At 37.6% G+C, this 24254-nt stretch overlaps 1 protein-coding gene across 3 annotated transcripts in view; it reads right to left on the bottom strand.

Annotated features, from left to right (window-relative positions):
- Positions 1 to 1789: 1789 nt before the first annotated feature.
- Positions 1790 to 24254, bottom strand: part of SMOC2 (SPARC related modular calcium binding 2) — a 141183-nt gene continuing 118718 nt past the window's right edge. For 2 of the 3 annotated variants that reach the window (XM_053939204.1, XM_053939202.1), the window contains 4 exons: positions 9678 to 9780; positions 8512 to 8786; positions 6141 to 6184; positions 1790 to 3374 (listed from right to left, as the gene is read on the bottom strand). In XM_053939204.1, coding sequence (XP_053795179.1) covers positions 3351 to 3374; positions 6141 to 6184; positions 8512 to 8786; positions 9678 to 9780 — 446 coding nt within the window. In that variant the 3' untranslated portion in view covers positions 1790 to 3350. The remainder of the gene's footprint in view (positions 3375 to 6140; positions 6185 to 8511; positions 8787 to 9677; positions 9781 to 24254) is intronic. The other variant, XM_053939203.1, reaches the window with a different exon arrangement.

The following is a 24254-nucleotide window of genomic DNA, read 5'->3' on the forward strand; positions in this document are numbered from 1 at the left end:
TAGTTTCTATAACTTAGCTATATAATACACCAGTGTAAATATTTAAAAGGGACAATTATATTATCTTTGACAGCAAAGATTTCTTAACCTCCATTAATCCATCTTTTATTACTACTGTAAAAAGAAAATACTAATTACATCTAAATACAATCTTGGAAACACTTGAATATCTTTAATGAATCATTTTGTATTTTTATTTTCTTTCCAGCTTTCTAGGAATGCCTGCTTTCTACATGGGCTTATGGTACTTATGAAGGGCAAAAGTGTAGTCTAAATAAAAAAGTACAGTGTAAACCTTTATTTATATGCAGTGATTTTTATTCAAGTTTCTCTGTTTTAGTCTTTCAATATCTGAAATGACATTAGCAAGAAAAATGGTCATTTGGAGCACTCATCAACGTCCCAATTCTACAAAATGAGCACTTGAAAAGTAGGTATTTTGTTAGACTGGGAGAAGACTGACAATAAAGTGGTTTTGGTAAAAATTAAACTATGAAATTGGCCTAAATGTAGGGATAGGAAGAAAATTATTAAGTTTTCCGAAGTGTTGACAAAATACGGAACATTTCTCACTGTGTGGTGTGTTGACTAATGGCCATTGCAACAGGCTGGACAAATCACTGAATACATACACATTTTTCAAACTTTATAGCCTTCTATTTACAACCTTATAAAAGTTCCAAACAAATATGTTCAGCAATAGCTGGAACCAGAACAAATATTGGTCAATGAAAAGCAGAATATAAGTTGTGTTTTCAGTAACAGGATTAAAATTGAAATTGTTGCACATGGAGTAGGATAAAAACTAGAACTAATACTGTCTAAATAATAAACACTGTGGTGTGAACCTAAGGGCCTATGCACATAGATTCCTTTTTGGTATCAAGGCTGTTCCTAGTTACAAATATAACATTTATCTCAGTTTAAATATTCCTGTGGACATGGGAGATACAGGAAGCCAAGGTGAATTTAGCAATCTTGCAAGTATGATTCCATTAGGGATCTCAACTCTACCTGGCAGTATAAGTCAGTACTACTTATATTCAAGTGGTGTAATCTCTGTTAATTGACATAAATCATGAAAGTGATGACACAGAAATGTATACAAAGAGGAAACACCTCATGTTTCAGTCATTGTAGAGTTATTAAATGACTCTATGTTGTAGAAGTCTTTGGCTATGTAAAAACACCTTTAGAATTTATCTGCACTTCCACCACTGCTTCAGGCTACTCATTATATAAACATGTTGCTAGTCCAAATCTGCCTCCCCACACAACCTCTCAGTTTAAATGGGGTGCATTTTCAAACCATGGACATGGCAAAATATTTGGTAGCCTATGTTTATATTGTCTCCAAAGGCCAAAGTGATGGAATTAAATGCTTTTTACAGAATCCTACTATTAACCATACTGTGACCACCTAACCAGACATTGTGAATTCTGAGGGTTTGTATCTCTCTCCTCATTGTTTCTAGCCAGGCTGAAAGCTGCCCAGCAGCTCACACTCACATGGAGGGGAAAAGGTGTCATCTCTATCTATGCCGCATTGCACTTTGCTGAGAAGAAGCAAGAGACCAGGTTGAAGCTATATGGAGAATTCAAGGAAGCAATGGTATGACTAAGATATGAATGATCTTAAAAGAGAATTCAATAAAGGCAAGGGAAGTAGATGGACACAATGTAAGGTCATGAGGTTTCTTGTAAACTCAAATCAGTGGTGAAGTCAACACTGTGTATATTTACCTCCAAACAAGTCTCTCTGTGTTGCGAAAGAAAAGTCACCAGCATAGTTTGATAACATACTAATCTTTAATCTATAAAGAAGATTAATTTCAACGTTTAACATTATAAAAGGATAACAAATACTTTTTAAAACAAAATACAAGATAACACACAATTGCCTTGGTTTCTCCTGTTGCCAAAGCTTAGAGTACACAATTTCTGGGATACAATTCCATTGCATACAGTGTTTCCTATTACTTCAGAACATGTTGGAATTGAAAGGATACCTTTTGATTCACAAAAAGCTTTTCCAGGTACAAACTCAAGCAGGGTGCTGTTATGAATAGTTGGTCACATGTTAGATCCTACACATTATTCAAACAAACCATAATGAAATCACTGCTTGCTGCTACATTCCTGCCTTCTCATGTCAGCTCCTAGATGCCAGTAGTCCTTCTACCACTGCATTGATCAACCCAGATGCTTGTAACTCACAGTTGTTCAAGAGCAGAACCTTTTTTCATTTGGGTCCCCTGCTTTAGATTCACATCCAAAGTTCTTATTCACCTCAGACACACATATGAAAAAAAGCATTGGGGGAAAAATTATGGAGAAAGTATGAAAATATTCAAGAAGTTTCTTTAGTCAGTAAAAAAAAGCTATAGGTGGGGCAACGTGAATAGCCCCTCCTCTAGTGGGCCCCCAGGCTAGCCAAAATATTTATAGGGGTAGCCAGGTGTAGAGGAGAAAGGCTTATCCTTCCCTGTCACAATAGAAAAATTTACAATTGTGACCCATACAAACTCTGCTCCTGCTTTGCACTGACCATGGAAACATGCCTTTAAGGCCCAGGCTGAACCAGACTGGAGTGATACTACAATCTACCTTACTCCTTTTTGATTTGCTGTATTAATAACTCAAGTGAAAGCAAACAGGAGAAAAATCCTACCAAAACTTATTAATAAAGGCACTTCAAAAATTGATAAAAGGATACATTGTTCTATAAGCATCCCAAGTAGAATAACTGTTTTTTGAATCCATTAGTGGTTGTATTCTTATTGTATGATCTTTGGAAAGCTTAAATTACAATAAAAATAAAATGAAATAAAATATTGCCACCAATGAAATATCTGTTCAGTAAAAAACTGCAAAACCAAATAAACAGCAATTTACACAATTCTCTCAGCCCTGCAAACCTGAAACATTCAACACTGCTTGGACAAAATTGAGAATACAGTAGATTTTTCAGCATAACTCTACTTAAATGACAGTATTAAGAAAAATAAGGCATACTATTGAAACCAAAAATACATAGAATCAGGTTTCTGTGCTACTGTTTGCCAAAAAGCTATTTTTAAAAAAATGGTTTAAATGCAAACTTTTACATCTCCAAAAGTTTTACATATTTTAGACAACAAAAGAATACACATACATTGTATGTGATAATTTTTCAAAACTAGCCATTACTTTTTCACAGATTAAAAAAAAAGTCTGTTTAAATATTTCATTTCTACAAAGTGAATTTACATTTTTAAGTACAAAGTGCAAATACTACAGTTGTTTTTATTGCCTTTTGGTGAGGAAATCTCCCACAGGTCAAAGAGATCTGCCTTGGATTAGTAAGGTGTTCACCCTTGCTTCTTCGAAACTTGCTGAAAGGAAGTTGGGAAAAATTGCATTATTAATTATGTTTTCAATTAGTCCAACATAAAATTCTATCTCTATTTTTCAGCAGTGCTCATATGCCACTATCAGAAGAGAATTCTACATAAATATATACAGGGAATAAAAAAAAATCCTGCCCTGTAGTCCTTCGTGGGACCTATGAGCAAGGGTATGAGCAATATCTTGACTACTTACCTGTGGCCCTTTAAATCCATACCTGTCGAACACACAGTTTTAGCAACTGCCTGGGCAAGTCCTTGGTTCAATATACCTCCTATGGTATGCTCCTATCCTCCTATGGGATAGGATAGGATCCCATAGGATGGGATTCCTATGAGAATGGGCTGCTGGCTGAACTCTCACAAGCAATCTGTGGTTTCCTTACAAACTTTTTGCTAGGCTGCAAAAAGCAACACTGATGGCATGTCTGCATGTATGTGTGTGTTTGTTGGACAGGGTGGAGCTGAGCAAGGAAATGTACCTGGCCACTACCCGAGTCCAGTCAGACCCATCCCCTATTTGATCTCTTCTAGAGCAACTACAGCTGTGCTGCAGTAACCATATTAGGGTATGTTTCTCTATCTGCTTTCTTTCATTAAGTTGTTTTCTCAACAAATGTGAAAAGCCAAAGCACACATAAGCATATATTTAACTAAACTGCTGCTAAATAATAAGTAGAGAGTAAGCTTTTGAGTGTGTGTCTCCTGAGTGGTGCAAATCTGATCAGGCCTTCTCAGATGGGTGGTTTCTTTTAAGCAAGTTTTCAGTAGCTTCCTTTCAAGTGAGAACTTCTGTGATGAAACCCACCTTGTGCATTTGCAGCCATGTATTGTTCGAGTATGAAACTGTCAACAGATGGTTTTCTTAGCCAGCCTTAATGTAAGGCTATCATTTGTCAGCAACAGCTCTTAAAATAATTGATGTTGAGTCAGCAAAATTATTGGACAAAATTGAAAAACATAGATGTTCTAAGGATACTTTTATTTCCAATTCCACAAGTCAGTATCACATTACAAGAAAGGGGAAAAGTCTTGTCATGCTTCAAGAGCAATGCACGTGTGCCAGTAATTGCCATTATATAATTAAAATAACCCCTCTGAATTCTCTGGATTTCTGAAAGGATAATTGTTTTCAGGCTGTCTTGTTTAAGGTGTAAGTGATTTGTGGGGAAAACCTGAAAAAGTAAGACCACAAATACTTGTTTAAACAAATAAACTTATCACATTATTGTAGCTGTGAGAATATTTTATGTTCCATCAAAGGTATGTAGGAGGTCTCTGGTAAAAACCACAACCAATGCTGGGCTTGCCTTAGGAAGTGCAAACCTAACAACAAACAACGCAGAGATAAAAAAAGGGAACAAATCAACGAGCAACTTGGAGAGGAAGATTTCTCTTGGCTTGTGGGTAGGTTCACCTGGGGTTCAGTTTCTAACAAATTAATCTAGCTTTATGACAGATAGGAAGACATTTACCACAACTAGGGTTTTGGGGTATTTTTAGCCGAATTCCTATTTTCATAGGTGCAGCATTACCTGAGCTGTTCTTATAATATAGTTACACAAATAATTTTTGAACCAGTTCATAATTTACTGACATTTTTGTAGATATTAATAATTTAAGTCCTCTAACTAATACAATAGTGAGGTATAAGAATAGTGTGAAGATAACTCTTTTGCTAGCCCATTCAAACCACTGGACTCACAAGCCCTCCTACAAGACCATGCAAAAGTACTAGGAAAGTATGACAATATTGGCCAGAAAAATTTTCTTTAGAAAAAGTGGTTATAAAAATAGACACACAAAAATTAAACCCACTTCTTTTAACCTATTTTCCTGGCCTTTACTGGAGTCTCTCCTTTTCAAAGTGCACCTTTCCTTCATTAAAAAGCTCTACTTCTGTGCCTTTTGCAGCTTTGAATGGCTTGAGTAGCCAAACCTCCATGGAGGAGCCAAACCTCCATAGCATGGAGGTGCTATTTTGAAAAAACAAGATCAAGTCTTTGCAGAAAACTGAGCCAAAAAAAAGTCACAGATTATGTTGTCAGGGCACTTGACATTTTATTTTCTCAAAACATTCTGCAATTTTAGTTTAAACGTAGATTAGCAGACTGATGCAAATCCTAGTTCTTCAGCATATTTTGCTCAGCCAGCAAAGGCATTTGAATGTGACAGCTCTTTTCATTGCACTAAGATTTTAAAAGCTGCTTAAAACCATGATATAATAATGCAGTGGGGTTTGTGAAACATATCGATTTTCACAGGGCATGGGAAATGCATGGCTTTGTTCATTTCAATAAATGTCAATATGTGTCTATAGTGTGACACCAAGAAAAACTGACAGAATTCAGCTAAAGTAAAAGTTAAATGAAGATGAAGCAGTGCACATTTAAAAGTGTATGGGAATGCTGTCATTCAGGAATGCAGAAGACTCATGAGGGCTCAATTACACTCACCAAATTATCATATATGTACTATACGTCAGTATACTGTTTTCTAGGAACTTCCACATGCAAGCCTAATCCACTTTGCAAATTATGCACATTTACTCTGCACCTGTAATTGACTGATTTAGCTTTCCATATATAGAACTTAAGTTAAAATTCATTAATTGGAATGTTGCTCTACATTTTTCTGGCAACTTTGCAAAATAGCAGATTAAATCAGTTTGAAGCTGCAATGATGACTGCTAAAACCCCAATAAATTTAGCCAGGAGAGGCAGAAATGGAGATCTTGCTCTCCTCAGTACTCACCTGCCTGCTGGATGAAGTGCTCTCAGTGTTGGTTCTAGGGGTGGCTAAAGGAAGGGAAAGAAAACATTACAAATACGGTTTGCAAGTTATCCTCAAGAACTGAAGCCCTCATTCTGAAAAGGTATTTATTTTAGAGCAGGGTAAGTGCACAGCTTTCAATAAATGAGATAAAATATTTCAGATCTCTCGTTGACACAGCTACTTTTTCTTTCCTCAATACAGGTGTTGCTTATTTCAAGGAGTTATATGAAAGTTGAACAACATCTCTTGCCAGTTAACATGTCAAATTTGCTTAGAAGATTGCATATAGTCAAGGTTGAGCATTTCAAACTTACTAGATCTTTAGTAGTAAATATAGTCTATTATCCTTGGCAGTAAAGAAGCATGAACAAGCAGACTGTCTGGAAAGTGTTCACTTTGATTAAAGATAGTGCACATAAACAGTTCTACAAACCAAAAACATTGTTCGCATTTAATCTGTGAAATGATGAGATTATCACTGTTTTTTAAACTTTCTTAGTCTCACAGTCAAAGACAGTGCCCAAAATAGGGGAAAATAAACCCTCAAACTGCTAAATGTATTTACTAGCCCGTTAATCTTCCCAAGCAAACTTGTAAGACTAGGGAGGAACTTGCTCTCTCGGTTTTCCATGTCAGTCTATGAGTCAAACAAGCTGTACTGGAACTAGGGTAAACAAAACTGAACCTTGAATAATGCTACAGCAGCTAGTACCCCCTTCAGAAAACATACTTTACAACTCTCTGGCTTTTATATTGCTTCAAATTATTCTCACACAAGAAACTTGGGACTCACACAAAATGATACAGAGTCACTTCCTTAGCTCAGCTCTGACACCTCAGGTGACAAGAGTCTCATATTTTCTTAGAGATGTAACTCTAACTGCAGTGAAGTGGTAATTGCTTTCATTTGTGCAAGTGAAAGGAGTATCAGAAAGGAAATTTTAATTATCAAGTAAGAGAAACAAAATAGAATAATGGTATTCCAACGAAAGAAATTTTTATTGCCTTGTCCTTCAAACTATGTACTTCTAATAAAGCAACCCGATGATTTGGTTAGGAACTTTTTTCCAACTGGATACCATTAGTTTTTAAATGCCAAACTTCTGAGATTTTTTTTTTCACTTCCAAAGTTGAATGTTCTCATTATTGAATAGATTTTTTTTGCAGAAGATCTGTTATAGAACTTCAGTTATGGTGGTCGCAATTTTTACTTCAGCCAAATCTGTATGGTATCTTCACATGATTTCATGCCTCTTACAATTTTCATTTCCAAAACAGGTGGTTTATCCTAATCTTTTGGGGCTTTCTTGGGGATTGCTTTCAGTCTTGCTATGGCTTTCCTTTACCTCCTGTGTAGTGATTTTGGACCCAAATTTCATCCACAATAAGTCCTAAGAATGCCTGCTGCAGCAGGACAGAAGTGTTTCACTTTCCACATTCATAGCATAAAGATACCAGAAGACATCCACCTTCATATGCATTTTTTTAACCTTCATCATCTAAATGAAAATTGGAAGGTATCATTATGAGGTCCACAAAAAAAAAAAAAGCCACAGAAAAAAAATCCTGGATCTGATCAATACTTGTTTTGAGAGATCTGTTACTGTGATCCATAGACAATTTACTTCATTAGTAAAATGTCTCTTCTGTCTTTCTGCAGTATTCTTTTTCTAGACTTGAATACAACCAATTTGTTCCACTGTCCTTGCTTCATTTTAAGGTACTATACAAAACAATTTACCTATATTTATTCTTCCACAACTTCTTAAAGTATGGGGAATCTACTGCTTTTTTTATATATATTTTTTCCCCTTTTCAGGAATTGTGTGATTGAACTCTGCAGGTACTATTATACTCTGTAGCTAGTTGTTCCCCTTCCTACCCGTTTGGCAGCAAGGTAAGGTGGCTGTGTATTAGCCATTATTCCACCTGTTTGGCAAATGACCACATTCCTCTCTGCATCTCTAAACCACTTTTGAGAAATGAGAATTCATTAGAAAGCTCAACCATGTGCTTCCTTTCAGGAATCCAAAAAGCACAGGTGTGATACTTCCACTCACTCAGAACACAGTTCTATAATAACACCAAACTGGCTTTTTGATGACTGTTATTATATCTTCTTAGGTTTCCTACCACAATACATTTAATGGTTAGAATCAACGGGAAGTTTTTGATTCTGTTGGAGCAAAGTGATCCAGAAGTAACTTTCTTGCCATCTGCCCTAAGCTATAGCAGCATTAGTGGCAGACAGGTGTATTCTTTTATTTTGTATAACTCTGGCACATATAAGTATCAGGCTTCATAAGCTTTGAAGAATTTAGTGAAAAAGACAGAGAGAAAAGGTTCTTACTATGGCGTTTCTTTGTTTCTGCTTTACCTTCTTCTTTTGTTACTCCCAAGCAGCCCATCAATTCTTGAACTGACAAGGACTTATCGTTGTTCACATCACAGTATTCCACAAATTTCTTCACACATTTTTTGGGCTTTGATTTCTTTCTTAGGAATCTCTTAAATGGCTTGATTTCCTTCTTGCTGATATCACCACTGGAATTTTTATCTAGCTGTTTGAAATACCAACGGACGACTCTCTCTTCCAGAGTATGATTTGGATCAGGCTCAGAAACACTGGAACAAGAAAAAAAAAGATAATTTAGTCTTAATTCTGATATTTAATACCTTTATTTCAGAATAGTTACATCACTGTCAGATGGTCATCACCATTGTTATCTAAAACTCCCAGTTTTGGACACTAATTTATAGTGAATCCCTCTTTTTTTCACTTTGACCAACAATATCCTAAATTTTACACTAAGGGCTAGAATCTGCTTTTAGAGTACTCTTTGAAACCCTGTTGAGGACAGCATCATACTCAGCAAACAGTGCTTTCTCCTTAAATTTCCTCAAGCAGAGAAAAGGGGAGAGAGAAATAAAAAAGATTGCTTCATAGTCAGCAGATGCATTAAATGTGTAAAGTAACCAACTGAAGTTGATCAACAATCAGCATTACCAAATACCAAAGTTCCTATTACAACCCATGATGGATTTTTTTAGAGCTACAACACCTAAATGTATTGAATTACAAGATAAGTTATAAAAATAAATGCTGTCTCCTCAGATAAGTACTTGACCTCCAGCTGCCCTAAGTTTGACAGCACTTACACATTTTTAACACTACTTGTGACTGTTGATAGCATTGGTTTGTTTTGCAAGCAACTAGGAAGAATATGAATCAGGAAGGTAGCACACATTCAAGAAATAAAGCCTTGAGAGGAGAACAAAGACTGACACACAGCTGCACCAGCAGCTACAGATAAACCCTGAGCTGTGCTGCTGAGAATTCATCTGTCAAATGTATCTCTGTTTAGTGAACATAGTCCACGGTGGTAACTTTGAAGTAAGCTGTCATAGATAGGCTCTTGGAAATTCACCCTTTATGTAGGCTCCTCAAAGCCCTCAACAATCTGTTCACCACTGTCAGAAGGCTTTTAAAGACACACAAAAAGATCTGAAACCCACCGGCTGGAAGACAGTGATGGATCAGAGACTGCATGCACCATATCTGTGGACAATGCATCCAAAACACTCGTTAGGAACTCATTCTTCTTGGCCCCAGGACAACCTAGAAAATCAGATTTTTTATTTCTTTTCTTGTTACCTGTTTTTACAACACTTAGATTCCAACAATAGTTTAGACTTTGAGATAGATATTACTCCCTGTACGCAAATTTCCATAACTTGTGGACATGTTCATAACATAATTCAAAGACAAGCATTTAAATTCAGGTACATATCTGTAACAGAGCAGGAATAAAAAAAACAACCCTTTGAACTAAAGCAAGTGTGAATTTGTTTTGCATACCTTGAGTCCCTATTTAATTTTTGGCCATTATTTTTCCTTCTTTCAGATGTCTAACATGGATGTCACATTTTGAAAAAAACTGAAGCCATAAAAGTTTGTACATGACTCATGTACATGAAACATGGACTAGAAGTCAACAACACAATACCTATTTCAGATTTCCACTTTTGCTCCTCTTATTTTCCACTGGCTTTCTCGACACACACATATTTTCAGTGTATTGGTTTTCCTCTTTGTAAAATGATAGCCAACTCCTTGTGTCCTTCCCTTTCCTCTTGGACAGGGGTTAACTAGCACTATATGGCACCTAGCCCAATCAGCTGCTGGTAGTTGGTACTTTGGTTCATACAGTGAGAGCCTATGCTGATGCTAGATCATCCTCATAATCACATTCCCCATGATACAAAGTTCTTCTCTGAAAGAAACTGATAGCATATTTTGGACACATAATATGTCAGATAAATATATACTGAAAGATCCCCTCGTCAAGCAGCACAGCTGGAGCAGATAAATTCCTCTGACAAGCACATGGATGTTGACATATGGAGGTTTGATTATACAATACACCTGCTTCCTCCCTCCTCTTCCCTGGAGCCCTGAGTTAAAACATCAGGTCTTCCTATAACCCTCCAAATAGATGAGTTAAAGTATAGGATGATCCATGACCAGTGACAGGGAGATTACAAGCTTGAAGCTAGAGCCTACGGCAGGACTTTCACAGACAATTCTGTGCTGGAAACCACTTACTGTAGTTCTGTTTTAAAGTGAAAAAAATAAATATTCTGAAGTGTTGTGGAAAAGTAAAATTAGTCAGTCAGTAGGGATTTGGTATTTTATTACATTTCTCAGCAATCTCTGGAGCAGGCAGTAGGACTACGGGAGCCTGAAAAGCTTCATCTTGCCCAGCAAGTTATTTTTTAATACATCCCATGTTGATCCAAGGAAATAAACCTGTGTTATATTAGCCCTTAGTTGTGTTGCAGTCAGAATAGCTCAGCTATTATGTACAGCAGGAGTACTCACTAGAAGTTATTTTCTAACACATTCATGTAGTTATGAGTTCCTTGCCTTTGGCACCATGGGTATTTTATTTCAGTAAAAGGTATATAAAAGGAATTCACTGAGGCAAGTTTCACTGCTCTAAAAGTACACATATGAAAGCAGTTGTCACTCTGTTAGATATGTCCCTTTCTCCTTAGTATTTAATTAGTTGTGAGTTTTTTCATGTCACAACTGGAAAAAAAAGAGAAAAAAGAAATGAAAAAAAAACTCCCCAAAAACCAAAACCAAACAATCCAGCAGCTATAACTACAAGTTTGAGTTCAGTGAGGCAAGCACTTCATTTTTCCTTGTAAGGAATGAAAGTTAGAAGGGTGGCAAGATATTAATAAGGGAAGGACAGAAATCTGTACCAACAGGTTCCATTCATTGCATACTCTCTAGTGCAAAGAGTTTGCTGCCAAATTAGGTTCAGGTATTCCAGACATGAAAGTAAATTGTGCATTGTGATTTAAATGAGGTCACATAATTTTGCAAACCACAAAAGCACATCTGTCCAGAGATGAGCAGGTAGAGGGCAGGCAGTCCCCATGCAGCAGGTACATCAGTTGTGTCAGCATGTCAACCTGTATGAATCAAGCAATTAAGTCCCTGAGCAACCCACTGAGCTCAGCGCTACCTCTTGCTAGCAAGGACAGCACTGTGGGCCAGAGCTGGTTCCCTTCAAAGGACAGGTGAAAAGTCTGTCTGAGGCTCTCTATGTAGGCCTATCTTGAATGTTATGAGCTTTATTCATTTTATGTTGGAGCTGTTATTACCAACATTCACCAAGAAGCCTAAATTCTGCTCCGAACTTAAGTTGTGCATTGATATAGGACTTGTGGAAAATGCAGAAAATAAGACCTCAGCATGTAACAATGCAGCACAACATAGAGCAAAGGCAATTTGACTTTTTTCTTTCTGTGTTCCTTTTTTTGGATAGTTAATAATGACAATATCCAATTTGATTTAGGAGCTCCACAAATTTTTCATATTATTTATGAGTGTATTCCTAAAACATCTGGAAGAAACAAAAATCTGCCTTAGGTAGTTTCCACTGCTGAGTGTACATATACTACAGATATAGAGATCAAAATCCTCACTTAGCTTGCCATTTATGAGATACAGCTAAGCAGAGGAAAGTATCAACTTCTAAATTCACAAGAAATCGCAGGAAGAAAATTCCACAGTTTAAAGCCTGTCTCTGACAATTTTCCCTAATAAGAAAGGTTGCTAAATGTGTATTTCATAAAGTTGCAATAAGAGTTGACAGCAATAGAAATCTCATAGAATACAAAAAATTGTTGTTAAACAGTCAGTTGCTGTGAAGCATTCTAAATTACAACTCTACTACTTAACGTAAAATGACACGCCACAAAATCCTCATCAGCCAAATACAGAGAAAATATTCACATTCTCCCAATTATAAGTTTTGCTGACTTGTGGGCAATCACACAGCAATTTACCCCACAGTGAAATTCTCTGTTCTTTGCAGGTGTTACTAACTCAGAATAATTCTCTGGAGGCTTCAAGTTGAGCTTTAATTTTCAACATATTTGTGGATGGCAAGACTGGAGGAGCTTTAGCTTGATTGTAATGAATAACTCACTCTTATTGGGCTAAATACAGAAAGGGAAAGACTAGTCTCTTATGGGAGCCTTATGCTTCTTGCTATGGTTTATAGGCTTTAGTTTGTTCTTCTGCAGCTGTCTATCCTATGTGGGTTTGACAGCTTACATACATAGTAATTTGTTGTTAAAGGGTGGAAGCTGAAACCACATGGAATTAACATACAGGTTCAGAATGTAGACTGAAGTGTTTGCTTTAAGGATAGTGTTACCCAGAGTAAACCTTAGACCAACAAATACATACAACAAATGACAGGAATACACAAACACCTCATGTCAGCTATAATGTAAAGGAAATCGGAGAATCATCATTATGGAATTTATCTCTCATGTACACACATCTATCTATACACATAACTACTTTTAGCACTGAGAATGGATTTTTGAAGTTCATCTGTGGGGAGGTTTTCCATAAACATTCTAAAATATGCACCCTACTGCTTTGGAGCTCCCTACTTGGCTGATAATAATCTACTACTGCCAGTCTTGGAAGATTATCTTTTACAACGTATCTGAAGTCACAGCTAGAAGAGAATTTTGTTCACTTTTGTAAAAATGGGAATCTAACAGAGATTTACCACCTTAAAAGGGATTGTACATTAATCTTCCTGCAAGAAAGGAAACTGTCTTGAGTCACTCACTCAAGTTATTAAAGGCATGAAAGCTTCCAATGAGCAAATCTAAAGTTTCTTTTTTATTCCTTGTTTGCTAATATGAACATAAAGCTTAGTAGTGCACTCAAATACAATTACCATTGAAATACCTCTAAAGATTCCAGGTAAGTTTTTGATCTGCCAAAAAGCAAAATGACCAGAACTATGTATGCTTCATTTGTACCTTTGATTTCACTGAAAAACAGTGTTATACAGAAGAAAAGAATTTAACAAAATTTTTCAGTGCTACTGGTTATCCTGCGAGAACAGACAATAAAACAAAAACATTTTTTCTCGGACACTTATTCTATACACACATATATGTACAGTCATGAGTTTATTTCTGTTGATCCATGTGAACCACAAGTTTGCATTTATCTAGACATGCTGAGAGGCCTCCTCATTTTTTGGAGAACTTTCTGAGCTCTTCCTGACTCACTTTCCAAAAAAAAAAAAATCCTTCAAAATATGAGCCTGGGAAGTGAAATTTGTTACTCTACTAATTAGTAAAAATCATGGTCTCAAATCATGTCTCACTGACAAAGTCAATGCCTTTAAAATTTTATTTAACAGATGGACTTGATGACCTTAGAGGTCTTTTCGAGCTTTAAGAATTCTCTGATTCCATGACTCTATGCCTCATTTCAGTTTTTCCCTCACTGCAGCTTCTGGTAACTTCTCACAGACAAAAACTACCTACTTCTTATTTTGTATCCTTGAAGGCTTGAGGACATTATTACCTCTCCTTGTTAACATCCCTCAGGTATTACAATTTTTTTATAATTTTATTTTTTCTCTTAAACATTCATACAATTTAAAAGAATTAAGCTCAGAGACAAATGTTCTTTCATATGTCCCTACTCAAATTTCAAAAATAAGTAAATAGAATACAGTGGCTATTAGGTGTAGGGGGCTACTGATCCATTGCTTTGTAGTCCCAGATCTCCATGTCTTACAGGAAAAAAGTATTACTTCTCGGCAAGTGCAGTAAGCAGATTTCAGTTCTTAACATGCATTTAATTTGTTGTTACTATTTAAAAAATATCTTTCTATTCTAATTTCAAGGGACACATACACTGAAGAGTTAACAAAGGATGCTCTCCCAAAGCCCTACCCTTCACCCTAGACATTCATATCATACCAAAGTTTGTTGAGGGGGATTTGTTGAACTTGAGCCTGCTGAAATGAGATGTCTCACCCACATTAGTTATTTAAGCTCAGTATAAAGGAACCTATTCAGAAGGCATTCATCCCAACTACCTGAGGTTTTTTTCCCCTTAGAATAGAAGAGAATCTCCCTTAAAATGTTTCACTTCTTCCCTATTAAGTGAGGAAGCCCAGACAGATAACTTATATTCCCTGGTCGTGTTAAACAGCTTGTGATTAATTCTATACATGTCTGTTTTACAAATAGATTTAGGCTCTAACTACTCTCCTATTCTTTGGGTAAATGTGGAAGAAAGAAGGGATAATATTCATAGCAGAAACACAAGATCCTATAAGCAGCTTTTTCAGGCAACTGAGTGACAAAGACTAGGGCATTTGTTGATAGGAAAAACAGCCCATTACATTTATTTCAGTTCCTGTACTATTATTACTAAACAAGAAAAAGAAAATCAGATAATCAAAGCATAAGACAGGCAATGTGAAATGGCTAACTTCTGATTACCACTTTTTAGTTTGGTTTTCCCTCCATTAAAGGCTTTTGAGAAGTGAATTTCTTGCTGCTAACAGCTCTGAGATGTCATTGTGACAACACGGAGCGATGAATCAGTTGAAACATGGTAATCCTTTCAGAGGCCATCCAGCCAAAAATCAATGCCAAACTTGAGAAAGTCTTTGGATCTTATTTGCCATTCTTAAACATTCTCTTGTAGACCTTTACCATTCTAGGTTTGACTGCAAATTAGAAAAAGGTCTAAACATTCAGATGATAAGGAGTTGTGTCTCTTTGCTGCTTGACTGGATACAAGAAAACTGATATTTCTATTTGTCAGTCAATGCTTACATTATCTACTTCACTTTTGGAGACCAAAGACATCTCAGTATGCTGTGAAGGATCTGACATTCTGAGCATTTAGGTTCACAGTCTCTGTGCCAATGTCAACTTGTAGCCTTTAGAGGCTCATCCTCTCAGGTTGAGCACGACCTGCAATGCAGCCATGTGGATTGAGCTCCAGTGGAAGAAACAAAGTACATTTAACTGGAGTGCTGGTACAATGACAGAAGTCAATCATCCCACTGATTAGGACACAGAGAGAAGTTTAAAAATTAGAAAGGTACCCAAAAATGTGTAAAAGAGAAAAGCAACTAGATCTGATTTTCAAAACATTATACTTCTGCTACACCATATTCCATGACTGCCTGGACATGAGATAAACAGCTGGTACCTCTGACTGCAGTAACACTTTTAAGAATAGCTTATTAAACTGAAATATTTTGGAATCCAGTTTTATATAGTATGACAGTCATCAGAATCTCTCCATTATCACCCTAAGAGTCTTAACAATTGGCAATCAATACTGCTTAGAGAGTAAAAAGGCAGTTATTTTTAGTAGATATTTATTACTTCCCATTTACTTGTATTTTCATCATGTTGTTATGTTTCCTCTCAGGAGAAGGGTATGAAAGAAAACATATTTAATTATCTCCATTTAAATATCCATTAAAAGGAAAAGCTATTACAAAGAATGTACGTTGTTGTAATTATGGAAGTGATCTCAGAAATAAGGTGCATAATTCTGGTCTCTTGATGCAAAAATTGAACTATGGGGACCTGGCTTAGTGGGGATGTTTTTCACATTACTTAATTAATCTAAGCAGCCTGCTTCTTGGAAACCTTTATGAAAAACAGCCTTTTCTACAAACTGATGTTGATTTTAACTTTTCTGGCTATCTTTTACTGAGACTTTTACCACTGGAAGCATAAGCTGTGTCATGGTTTGACACTGGCGCAATGCCAGCGCCCCCATGAAAATGCACCTTCCCCAAATAAATGCTGTGAGATGTTATCAGGAACAGAGCAGAGCAGGCCCAAGCTTAATAACAAAGGGAAAAAAAAAAAACTTTATTAAACTACTACTACTACAGAAAACACATAAACTAAATCCAGGATGAAGACCTTTTAAAACACCCCTCCTCCTCCCAATTTCCAAAAACACCCAGCCATGAAACATCACCCGGGATTCCTGATCAAATTACCACCCTTCAGATAATCAATACTCAAGCTATCAAGGGAGAGAGAAGTCTCTCTTGCACCACAGACCCCCCAGGAAACACAGTTGCCACCTCCTGTGTTTCCAGGTCACACATGGCAACCGCCCAGAGAAAATCTGCCAGTGTCACACTCTCCTTTCCATGTCACAGTGCTCTCACCACCGTGCATGGACAGACTGCTCATAGGGCTCCTTTAAGGATGCTTTGCCACGGACCCAAAGATACAACAGTTCAGCTTCTCATCTTGGGACTACAGTCCCCCCCATTTTCCCCTGGGGCCAAGGGTCCAAGAACAGAAATCATCTTCTTCCCGAAGACAGAGGGCATCACCATTCCCTCCTCAGCTTTCTTCTGTTCTTGCCATTCCTGTGCTGTTAGAAGCTGAAGCAGGTCTCCTTGGGTCACCACTGCATCCCCCTAAAATGCAGTCTCTATTGCAGGAAATTTTGGTTCAGTCCATGGCTAACAAGAAAAGTCCAGCCAAAAGCTACTTCATCATCTCCTCCCACCTAAATATTTCTTCTTCTAACACGTTAGGTCCCGGACTGTCTCTCTTCCACCACAAATCAAGGAGGAGTAATATTTTACAAAGCCCTCATTTTCTGGAAAGGGTTAAAAGTTCAGACTCCCTGGACGGCTGATATCTCGGTCCAGCATCCCGTCTCCCACGCTGGGCATCATCCCCCCCCCCCCTTTCTGCTTCTCTTCTGCCGGCAAATTTCCAGGTGCCGCCAGGCTCTGTCACTTTCCCTCTGTGTGGGGGGGGAACAAAGGCATCTCCGCTTCTCTCCACCCTTCCGTCCGCAGGAGCTGGCTCGGTTCCAGACCTTCAGCCCCTCGGCCTACCTGGACAAGGCCGCGTGGCTTCCCCTCCCCCACCCAGCCCATGGTTGGGCAGGGGAAAGTCTGCACTCTCTGACCGGAACCAAAGAGACAGTTCTCCTGGGAGTTCTTGCTTTTAACCCGCTGTGTTCTCAGAGGCGTGTCTATACTTTCAGTGGTCACTCCAGGTGCCACTATCCAAACCTGACCACTGACTGGTTTGACCCAACTTCCTGGAAAAAAATTCACTTCCATGTCAAACCACGACAAGCTGAAAATCCTCAAAGCACCCACTATCCTCTAAAGCCACAAAAAAGGTCTTTATTCAGATGCTAAGAACCAATGGTAATTAAATCAGAAGAAGGAAATTCAGAGCTGTTGGGCCAGCAGCACATTAGAGTAATTTTCTAAGAGTCCCCGTGCACAGAATGGTACCTTCATGCCTGTGTGTGATTCTTGTGCAATCATACATAACACAGGATGGATGGAGATGGTAGATTAGCACTCTACATAAAGATACCTTTTTGTACGTGATGGATCTTCTCAAATACACCTTTGAAACACTGTACATTCCTTGTTTTAGGGGTTGTTTTGTTTTGTTTTTAAAAAAGAACAAAAAGAGATGGTACAGAGCAATGCCAACCTGTGGCACACAAATGGAGTATTTCAGATGCAGTGACTTGGTGTCTCTTGAATCTGGAAATAAAAGCAGTGGCAGAACCACCAAAAGCAAAACTAAGTGCTACCAGTGCACAAAGCATATTGTTGCATGGTAAAGGATGAGATGGAAAAAAAAGATGAGGAAGGGGGGAGCAGAAAGGAGGAAGAAGATCTAGCAATACTGCAAGCAGTCACGTAAAATATCAGTCTTTACCCTTGCTTTATTTTGCTTCTACCTGTGAGTACTGAACTTGAATTAAGAGACAAATTTTCACAGTTTTACCTGATTACTTTTTTCTCCCTCCCTTCCATAACTGGCAAGTGACAGATTTAGAAACTGGATATCCAGTACAGAGGGAGGCTGGAATTAATGGCAGGCAATCATGGCTATTTTTTTGAACTTTAACTATATACTGAATTGATTGAATCAGAATGGATTTTTACAGTAGTGATTAAAAGAGGTTTATAAAATGGAAATCCTGGAAGTAACTGAAGTGAAACAAGAGTCAGCAAGTACCACTAAAGCATTACTTGAACACTATGGAATGAAACAGTGCTTGGAAACCTGGCATCACAAAAATCTCCCTTTCTCTTTATGCAGTTTTTAATTTGGGATCTGTGTTACCTTTCTGGACACTTTCCATTAAACATGATAGATTTCCTCTGGAAATATCATTCCAAATCTCACTGGCTCATCCTTTGCTAGACAAAAGGCTGTAAGATGACTAATACAAAAAACATAAATACAACTTATGGAACTCTTACAAGGTATGAAATTACAAAAGAATGAAATGCCCCTAGATCCTGCTGAAGGAGGTAGGCATACTATGACAGACTGAATAGGCCCAGGCTTTAATAATTAGACACTATTTATTTAAAGTAAAGATGATGGTCCACTCCTAATTCAACATTACCCAGCTCACTTCTCCAGGGTTGACAGAGGTCTCTGCAGCTACAGCAGGTTCTCAAACCAACTTTCTTTGCAAATAGACCTCTGTTTGGAAAAGATTCTCCAAGTCAAATGTAGTACTGTGTACCTCATTAAACAATAATATACTAAATGCTCAAGTAATGATGAACTGGATTTAATCCCACAAAAAGCAGGCAATTGAGAGTTAACCATGCCACCCTTAATTTGCAATTTACAGTAAGCACTGAGGAAATGAACATGTCCTACTTGGTAGCAGAGATCCTGCAATGACAGAAGCACAATAGAGTAAATTAAGGATGGAGATTAATGTAATTATGGTTCTAAAGTCCAGGAAGGATGCAATGCAGCTGACTTTATGTAAAACAGTTTACAGTGTGCAGTTTGATTACAAAGTGCCTTGGGTCGCTTTACAGCAGGAAGATCCAATGCCATGATAACACTCTATTAAGGATTATGAGGACACTGAACCACTACGCTGCAGGCGGGTTTCATTGGGCACAGTGTGGCCTGTTTCCCCTGTCCAGCATTCTGAATGTCCAGCATTCAGACAGGTACTCAACTAAGGATATCCTGCAGCCATGCCAAGGACTGGATTTCCTTGCATATATGCAGAAGCCCATCCTGTCAACTTCAGCAGATATCATGAAGTGTAATGCCAAGCAGGTTCCTCAGAGTCAACTGACTCTTGGTACTAACAGGTAATATCCGAAAGGGCTGAGGAGAGAGGTTATTGAAATGTGAAAACCAGTCAGGCTTATTGACTGTGGAACTCTACAGGAAACGAAGAGAGAAGGAGAAATATCCTATCATCCCCTCCAGATATCAGACATGGTCTACAAACAAACATGACCCTATTTTATACACAGGCTGACATGGCATGGCGTGCTGCAAGACTGAGCCAGTGTAGACAGTTACCGCGGTGTGTGTGTACCATTTTCTGTACACACTGCTCCATGGAGCAGGCCATGGAGTCTCATTTGTTGATAACACAGCAATAGAAACACACAAGCAAGGTTCTCAGGTGTCTTACTCTGTGCTGCTGAGTGAATGGAGAGAGATGGAAATAAGACATTGCTTTATAACTTTGTGCCCTGGGTATTGAAGGGGATAGGGGAAAATTCAATCTAAGTCTACAACAGCAACATCTCAAATGCTCAGACCCAGCAAAACTGAGTCTTTCTTGGGCATGTATACTAACGTGGCTTTCAGCCACGCATTTTGCAACAGTGCTTGCCTGTTGGCAAAGGCAACTGAAATAATGACACTGTAATTCATACACCCCACATTTCCATTCTAACTCTACCAGAAATAATTCTTTGGTATAAATGCACGTACTCCGATGATGATTTAGTATGCAGTGGTCATTTGCCATTGCAAGCAAATGAATGTAAAAAACTCTTATTCAAAGCTAGAAGTCCATCCAAGTATGGATACTTACAGATACCCAATACTGCGAATTCCAATACATACAGACTTTCAGTCTATGAACTTCACATGACTAAGGTAAACAAGCCCTATGCAGATGACTATAAAAGGGTTCACATGCTAGATTGTAAAAAATCACTTGGTGTTCTACTGCTGGTTAAAACCAGGAGCCAGAAGAGAATGTAATGATCAGAAAAAAAAATACTTAAACCTTTAAAAATGCCTAGGATTAGATCAAGAAATTCAATATGTATGTATGGATTACAAGAAAAAGACAAACAGTTACAACCCATCCATTTCTATCAACTGATATAAGCATATTTTAATAGGATTTTACAAGTTTCAATTATGTGTGTCATTGCAAAGACTAGAGCTTAAGCCAGAACAATTTTTGTGGGAAGGACATGAATATATGGTAAGGGCAGTGAAAGGAGAAGAAAAGCACGTAAACTGGAGAGAAGAGAGAGAAGAGAGACATGAAAACCAGTGGAGAAAAGAGCTGCTTGATGTTCCAAGCAAACTCACAGCCTGTGCGCTGACACAGACACCTCCAACAGCACTGACAGAATATTAATCTTCCTCCCCTATTCTCCTCCAAACAAAACTGTGATTCACTGAGATAGCTCTGGCATTCACATGAACTGGCTTCTGGTGGTTTTGTTTTCTCTGCTTCTGCCAAAGCCATATGGATAACATGGCTGAATCTCTGCATCTTTAGCTGCATTTGCAGGGACAGAAGGGTTTTATATCTTCCTATTGCTTCTGGCACTCTCAGTATGTGACAACGAAGTAGCTGTCTCTCAGCCTGGCCAGGAAACAACAATTCCATCATTTGGAAATAGTAAGGATTGGGTAGTTTATATTTTACTCTGGTGCAAAATGAGCTTTTCAATGTCTTTTTTTTTTTTTTTTTTTTTTTTTTTTAGAGCAAAACACCCTATACCATTTTGGCCAAATAGCTTGGTGATGAGGGCATGCAGCTGAAATGTTGGAGACTGAGGTTCAACTCCCTGATTCAAACCAGACAGAGCAGGGAGTTGAAACCTGGCTTGCTGTTATCCCAGTGGAATACCCTAATCTCTGACACTAGAGAGTTAGGTTCAATTCCCTGCTCAGTCTGGTTTGGATCAAGGATTTGAACCTCTGTTCTTTTCTCTTCAGCTGAGTACTCTAATCATCAAGGTATTGTGTGTCCGCAGAAGGGTTCCTTTTGCTGTGAGTAAACCCTCAGAACAAAGAAAATGTCAGAAACCATTCCTATTGCTACATTAAAACATTTTCTTCAGCAGAATAACAATAGCATCGGAACTAGACAGCATGTTCTTTAAGTCAGGGCTTCATCCTGCATGGCATAAAGAAATGCAACCAGCATCTTCCAGAAAGCCTAGTAAGTGTGTCAATACAGTCTTCTCACTAGATCAAATGAATTCACGAGCTTAAAGAAAAGCATGGACTTCAGTGCTTTGCTGGACAAAGGCACTGCAGTTCAGAGTCTGAAGAGTCAAATTCTCAGTAAAAAGGTTTTTGCCTTGAATGTTTTGGTCTTAAGGCTTTTTCCCTCACCAAGCAACAGAGTTGTGTGAATGGATGCTTAAGCAGCACTTTATCATTCTTCCATAGTATAAGCCACTGCTTAAAACATTTTTTTCAGCAAATACAAAAGAAAAGCCTGTTGTTTGATATAAAAAACACATGAAGTCTGTTGAATTTTATTTTCTAACTTTCAATCCGTTCAATTTAAAACTGAGCATTTAAGCTTCTCTATTATTCAATTTAAGTATTTCACTTAGAGGACATTAAAACAGTAGACAGTACAACTTCCAGTGGTATAAAGTTGAATTCAGAGCACACTGGAAAAAATTGGGCAGCTGGAGGGAATTAAATACTCAGATGTCATGGAACAGAGTGGGGAAAAAAAAAAGGAAACATTATTTACAGGGGCAACAAGAAGCATAGGGCACTTCAGTGGTTCTATCTCAACCTGACAATTTTCATTCACAACACAGAGCACAACCTTAATTTGTCTTTTTTTCCTTTTCATTTTCATGTGAAAGGTTTCACTCAATTGTCTAAATTTTGAACAGAAAGGGAACTTGGGGTTCTCACACAGTGCCTTCAAAAACATCAACAAACTTTACAGCTTGACTTAGTAAAGCACCTAGGTTTGTCTATAGTATCAAGTGTATCTTGGGTTGTTCAGATGGAGCAGAATCGATTTGATCCATAAATTTCATGAATGTTTGAAAATAAAAACATCTATCAAGACAAGGGGAAAGGATGGGAGTTCCAAATTCAAATTATATAACCATTTTTTGTGAACTTTATTTAATCTGTTTTCTCTTTTTTCTGCATAAAAATGATCACTTTTCATCTCTCAAATATTTGAGAGATTCCATTAATTATGCTGATACATTTGGAAATGGTTACCAAGAAACCATGAAGAATATAAATGCCTAGCTATCAAAGATCATTTCAAGAATAAATTGCTTTTCTTTTATGACAGGGATTTATCTGTTGACTCTACTGAAAATATAATGAGTACAGAATGTCCTTGCTTTATCTGCCCTGTATTACAGTGTTCTGCTTTATCTGTAAACAGAGATAAATCACTAAGAAGAAAACTTGAGCTTGGGGAATTAGTCTTTTGGTGTTGAAGTACAAATTTTGGGTTGGCAACAAGAAAATTAACCTAATTAATTCCTACCTGTCTCCAAATTACAAATGTTACTAAGCAAAATTTCTGAAGCTAAACATCTGAGAAAAAAAAAAAATCTGTGTGAGGGAGCTTGACTTGAGCTTGTGCATATGGTATGAATCCTAACTTTAATACAAAATTATAGAATTAATTTGTAAATAAATACTTTTTTAAAAAAAAATTTGTTCCTTTCCTAATGTTAGGACTGAAAACATTAGCTGACCTATGAGTTCCATCTAAGACATAGGGCATAGAAGGTACCATTCTCTTTCTACCCTTCTCTTCTCTTTCAGAAGTTGAACATCTTCTGAAATTCATTGTACAAAAAGGAAAAACTTCAGCATCAAGACATTCACTGTATCCCACAATGAGCTCGCCTTTTGTATATCACCTATATAATTACAATTAGAGTAAGATCCAGTGGGTCTGGGTTTTTTTCACTCCCCCTCCAGACAACCATGTTTGATTTCAAATGAAGAGTTCAGGTTTAATAGATACATTCATAATAGTTTTATGATAAGAAATGCATGCCTCTCCTTTCATATTAAAACAGAGTTTTCTGACCTGCTTCTTGAGCATATTTCCTTGAGTGGATTGTAAAGAATCAGAGCAGTTTATATCTATTCACATTCCTCCTTCCCTTGTTGCCTTCCACACAAAGTGGCTATCAAGTGAAGCCTGTCTGCAAGATGCCCCACAGCCAGATATGAAGGAAACCTAGCAAAAACAAAGCATTCACCCGAATGCTTAGCTAAGCCACCAAGCTTAAATCTCAAGCAGCTAAGGAATTTGACAAAACAAGGCTTCACTGTAGAATAAACCATACAGTTTTCACTCTCCCAGAAGAACCCTGCTTTCCCAAATAACCCTACTATAACCAAGCCACCTGCCTATGTCAGGGAAATTAATGAACTTCAAAAGTAAAAACAATTCATGATGAAGAGCAAGCCCTGTTTTTCTAAACAGTGGAAATTACAGTACCACAGCAGTGTGCCTTATTTTTTACCAAGCCATACTGGGAACTTTAAATTAAAGCCCGATTCCTGGACCTTACATGTCCAGCCACCACACTGCACATTAATCTCTTCCCTCGATTTAGTTGCCAAGTTTGCAATAACACTGTGTGATGCATGCCTGGAACCATGAGCTTGGCTCCAAGAGAATTG

Source organism: Vidua chalybeata, chromosome 3, assembly GCF_026979565.1.
Source record: "Vidua chalybeata isolate OUT-0048 chromosome 3, bVidCha1 merged haplotype, whole genome shotgun sequence".
Taxonomy (NCBI): Eukaryota; Metazoa; Chordata; class Aves; order Passeriformes; family Viduidae; genus Vidua; species Vidua chalybeata.